General features: G+C 30.2%; 1 protein-coding gene across 1 annotated transcript; it reads left to right on the top strand.

Annotated features, from left to right (window-relative positions):
- The first annotated feature begins 1,222 nt into the window (after nt 1-1,222).
- KVR01_007401 (uncharacterized protein) lies at nt 1,223-2,619 on the top strand. The gene is made up of 2 exons (XM_044784326.1): nt 1,223-1,539; nt 1,625-2,619. Exons 1-2 carry the CDS (start codon nt 1,378-1,380, stop codon nt 2,489-2,491), a joined length of 1,029 nt encoding a protein of 342 aa, XP_044643654.1. The 5' UTR covers nt 1,223-1,377; the 3' UTR covers nt 2,492-2,619.
- The last annotated feature ends 3,035 nt before the right edge of the window (nt 2,620-5,654 follow it).

Here is a 5,654-nt window from a genome sequence, read left to right as displayed (position 1 = left end):
CCGGACGAGAAGTTTTGTTTACTCCGGGACACAGGACGCGTATCGCTGCATTCACGGCAGGTACGGCCTGCTCACGCATCTATTACTGGTTGCGATACTATGGCAAGAGGAAAGTGCATTTTACATTCACGGTGGCTCATCATCGTCTTGAACGCCCGAGTAATCGTCCCGGCTGGGTGGAAGATTTTCTGAGAACCACCCAGTTGATTCCACGTGTAGCATTGATTAGTTAACTGTCGGCACATAGAGATTGTGAACCATGTTATTCCTTGAGCCACGGGGTAGACAAAAAGGGGTTCAACACTGGTAGTGCCTCAAGGAGGAGCACATCCACTTGCACGGGTCTCTCACCTGCTACTCAATTTACTCTGCAACTTCCTCAAGTTCCCCGGGATAGTTCTGTCATGACATCAATCCGCCCTGAGGAACCAAAAAACACGGGTTTGGTTCCAACCAGGCCAGGCTGTCGTACAAGAACTTTTATGAGCGTCGGGAAGGGGGCATTCGGTCGACTTCAAAGGCGTCGAGCGACTGCGTCTCAGTGTTGGGGTTGTTCGCGCAAATAGTAATCGTAGCAATGAGCTGTTGTGGTGCTCAGTGGTGTGTCACTCACCCTACCCTAGGGTAGCCTATTCTCAGTGTGTTGACCGCTGCAGGGGCTGATCGTGTACTACTCAGTACAGAGGTGATTATCATTCAAGGCCATGGTTTGAAACATTATTGAAATGCTTCATTAAGCTCACTGAGGTCGCAAGTACTGGGCGTGGTAAAGAAGACGTGAATTACTACCTCACGTAATGAATCGATCTTCTGGTATGCTTGGAAGTCTACCTAGGTACTTAAGTACTCAGGTAGTCTCGGTAGGACGTGGTCACCTCATCGGACAGCTGGCATTTGGGACCAGCCGCCGAATCCAACCAAGCGCCCATCACCAGCACAAGCAGCAGGAGTTGCAGCACCAAGAAATGATTGAGGTAGAACAGAATCCAACCAGGCGCAGATCGGAATCCATTGTCAGTATCCTTTATACTGAAATGGAGTCGTTGGGGCGACGTTCACTGTCTAGGTGGCCGCTCACATACGAAACGCCGGATGCAAACCCCCGCATTCCCTCCGAACGCAAGGGTTCGGTCACATCCACTGGCAGCTAGTCTATTATATTGTGGTTACACTGATCAAGCAAGCCACTTCATGCAAATTCCGCCTAGGAACCCATGTTTAACCGAGCATAAAAGAGGAGGCAGGCTCTGTGCAGCCAAACGTTTTGGGCACTCATCCGTCAGCCCGTCTATGACCACGCTCTCTGAACGTCATTTCTCCTAGGTCTTCGCCTTCACCCTCTACTTAAGTAGCCACCATCCCAGCCAGTCTAGCAACATGTCATCATCTTTCCCACTAGAGGCCTTCACCGGGTACACGTCGCAGACGGTGGCCTTCAGCGTCACGTCCCACGCAACCATCAATGCCGACGTCGTGTATCCTGAGAAGTCGGATGGGTCTCCCGCCGTCGTCCTGTTGCACTATCATGGCGGCTTCCTCGTGAGTATCTGTCCATTCCTGCTCTACTCTACCGCATGAAGCCTAACCGCCCCGGGCGCGGATAACGAGGCTGAATTTTATGCAGATCGTTGGAGACCGCTATACATTCTTGCCATACTGGCTCGTACACGCCTGCGCCTCAAGAGGATGGGTCTTTGTCACCCCTGACTACCGCTTGATGCCCGAATCCACCGCACATGACGCTATCGACGATGCCGCGAAGGTCTACCAATGGGTCTACTCGTCGCTTCCAGAAAAGCTGGGACGCCCCATCCGCTCAGTTCTGTTGGCCGGATCGAGCGCCGGGGCGTACTTGGCTCTCAACACAGCCGTGTCGGCTGTCAAGAAGCCCGACGCTCTGCTGCTCATCTACGGGATGCTTAATCCTTCTGGGGCTCGGTACACAACTCCCGGCATGAATATCATGGGGCAACCACTCGTCGAGACTGGACCTATCTTGGAAGCATGGCCGATGAGCGAGGCCGGAAGCGGCGAAAAGAAGCCTGTCTCAGCGTACCCAATCACCAATCCGGCTACTGACCCGAGGTTTGCTCTTATCTCGGCACTGCACATCGATGCCCTATTTCCTGACTATATGACTGGTGTCCCTGGCCTTGCTCGCCAGATTGCTGCCCAAGGGGTTACAGCAATTCCGACAGAACACATGCGTTTGTTTCCGCTCGACTTTGGTAACCTGGCCGGCCTCCCACCGGTCATGTTACTTCATGGCGTGGATGACACAGCTGTGCCACTTGACTGTAGTACTGCAGCCGCTGAGAAGTTGAAAGCATCTGGAGTAAACATCTTGACAGAATTCCCAAGTGAAGCGCAGCACGGTTTCGACGCGAGGGCAGGTGTCGTTGACATTGAGACCTCGAATCCTGATGGGGTGGCTGCTGTAGAGTCTCTCCGGAAAGCGATCAGTTTTCTTGAACAATCTGTGGCAAAGTAGAGGCACCTTCATAGCACCGGTCCGGTTGGATAACATGTCACGACCTATGTACCCTGTCTTCTATCGTTTCTTCTTTAGGCAGACCTCCTCATAAAATATAGCTAAAGCCGAGATAGTTGCGGTATATACTTACTAATACTAAATTTCTTATACAGTTTTAAGTAGTTCTTTCTTACTATCTTAAAAGTAATAGCTAGTAGAATTTTTAATATTTTAATATATAATAGAGTTATATTTAATAAGACGGTCCTTATAACTTATAGTAAAAGAAGGCTTAAATTATCTATAAAGAATTATTAATTTAAAACTAAAGTTATTTAAGGAATAGTATAAGGGAAGTAGTGAAGCTATAATCTTATATTATAAGAGGTATAGAGGTTATTTAAACTAATAAAATAAGTAGAGTATATAAACCTATTAGTTAGTCTTATAAGTATTTAACTTATAGTTTTAATAATATTCTATAAATAGATTATTAATTAAAAATTTTATTACTTTATAATCTTCTTTTAATTAAACTTTTCTAAAACTTACTTTATAAATCTTCTTTAATATATTTTAATAAATAGTAATTTATATAATTTTTAACTTAATTTATATATAAAAAGTAGTTTATTAAAATAATATATATTAATAATAATTAAAAGTTTACTTAATAGGTAATAAAGTAAGCTAATATCCACTCACCTAGTAATTATATTTACTCACCTAATTCCCACCATTTACTTATCTAGTATAAGGTTTTATATATAAAACCTATATAATTCTATATAACTATTAAGCCTACCCCACATTAACCCCAATATTTAACACATAATATATTTAATTTATATTTTTTAGGCTAATAATAAATATTAAATAAAAATTTAAAATAATTACTATCTATTTACTTAATTATTATATACTATTTTATATTATTTTAATTTTATTATTACTTTATTATAAAAATCTTATTTATTACCTACCTACCTATTTTATTTAAATATTAATACTTACCTCCTTATAATAATATAATTTAATTTAATCTTAATAATTTCTAAATCTCCTCTTACCCTCTACCTCCTTATTCTATTATATTATAAATAATAAATACCTATATATTATTATAAATACTTTAAAATTTAATAAATTAATATATTAAATTATACTTATAATATATAATTACTAATTTTAAAGAAAACTTTACTTTATTATTTAATATTATAATATATTAACTAATTTTATTAAATAACTTTAATATCTACTACTTAAAACTTAATTTAATAACTATAATCCTATAAAAATATCTATAAGAATTCTAATAATTATCATCTTTAAATTAAGCTTAATCTTTAAATTAAATATTATAAATATATAATATTTATTAGTTACTTTTAAAATAATTTATTATAATATAAAATTATTATTTAATATATTTTAAATAGTAATAAAAATACTATCTTAAAAATTAAGCTTATATTTAAAAATATTAAAAAATACTAAAATAGTTTAAAAATATAATTAAAATAAATATAAAAGTTTAAAAGGTTATTTATTTTATATAAAATAAATTATTCTTTTAATTTATAATTAAAAAGAATAAATAAGTATTAAATAAATATTCCTAATTTATACTCTAATTATTTATTTTATATTTAATATATTTAAATTTCTTTTAAATTATTAAAATAAATAATTTATATAATTATTTACTATTTAAATTATTTAATAAATATATATTTATAAAATAATACTTTGATTATATTATTAAAAATAATATAATATCTTTATAAACTAATTTTAAATAAATTAAAAGTTATTAATTTATTATATATTATTTTATAAATAAATTATATTTAAAAATATTAATAATTAATAAAAGTTTTTAATAATTAAATTTTTAAAGGTTAATTATCTATTAAATATTTTTAATACTTTAATTAAGAATTATTATTTTATTAATTTTTATATAAATAATAAATATTATATTTAATATATTATATTTTTAATTAAAATAGTTAAATTTTATAACTTTAATAATTTATTATTCCTTATAAATTTTATATTTAATATTAATTAATATAACCTTTATTTATTTATATTATTAATATAATATTTAAATATTATCTTTATATTTATTTTTAACTTTTATTAATAAGTTAAAACTATTAATTATATTTAAATCCTTTATAATTTAAAAGCTTAATATTACCTATAATCCTTAATTAATAAATATAAAATTTACTAAAAGTAATATTATATATAAAATATATTTAAATATTTAAATTATTATATATTAATAGTATTTAATAAAGGTATTTAAAAGAATATTTATAAATATAGATATATTTTAATAATAAAATATTTAAAGAAATTAAAAGTTTTTAAAATTATTAATACTATATATATAATAGATATATTCTATCTATAGAATAACTTTAATAAAAGTAAATAATAATATTTAAAAGTAAGAAATAGTTAACTATATTTAAATATAATAATTTAATAACTTTTATTATTAAAATATCTATTAAATATTCTTTTAAATATAATATATTTTAATATACTTTATATATTAACTATAAAATCTTTATTATTACTTAAAATATAGCTTAATTATTAGAAGTATATATATATAATAATAATAAATATTTTTTTACTTTTAATTATATTATTTTAAAGGTTTAAAGATATTTTAATTAAAGAGACTATAATAACTATTAAAAGGTTAATATAACTTATTAATACTTTTACTATTTATTATTAATAATTTTAATTTATAATAAAATTATTATAAAAACTATTATAATATAAAGGTTAAAAGTTAACTTACCTTTTATATAGAAGCTTTTAATATATTATAAATTACCTATATATTTATAAAGTTTATATTATAATAAAAGTTAATAATATATTTTTAATAACTAACTTTTATTTATATTAATACTAATTAAATTTAATAACTTAATACCTTATACTTTTATAAAACTATTAATTATAATAAATTATTTCTAAACCCCTTTATATACTTAATTATTACTATTTATAATTAAATATATAATAATACCTATTAAGTAAAAGTAAACTACCTCTAAACTTCTACTTATTAAAAGTTATAATTTACTTTTACTTTAATAAATTAATTATTTAAAAGTTAAAGGTTCTAAAAGGAGTTTTTATTAAA

Source organism: Diaporthe batatas (genome assembly GCF_019321695.1).
Source record: "Diaporthe batatas strain CRI 302-4 chromosome Unknown Contig00008, whole genome shotgun sequence".
NCBI classification, from domain to species: domain Eukaryota; kingdom Fungi; phylum Ascomycota; class Sordariomycetes; order Diaporthales; family Diaporthaceae; genus Diaporthe; species Diaporthe batatas.
Note: the sequence above shows the minus strand (reverse complement) of the source record. Positions and strands in the feature narration are given on the sequence as shown.

What these genes read in the sequence shown, in the direction of transcription:
- KVR01_007401 (XM_044784326.1), top strand. Translation starts at nt 1,378, where the DNA reads ATGTCATCATCTTTCCCACTAGAGGCCTTCACCGGGTACACGTCGCAG. An exon ending in ACTATCATGGCGGCTTCCTC is followed by an intron (nt 1,540 to 1,624) that starts GTGAGTATCTGT and finishes AATTTTATGCAG; the next exon opens with ATCGTTGGAGACCGCTATAC.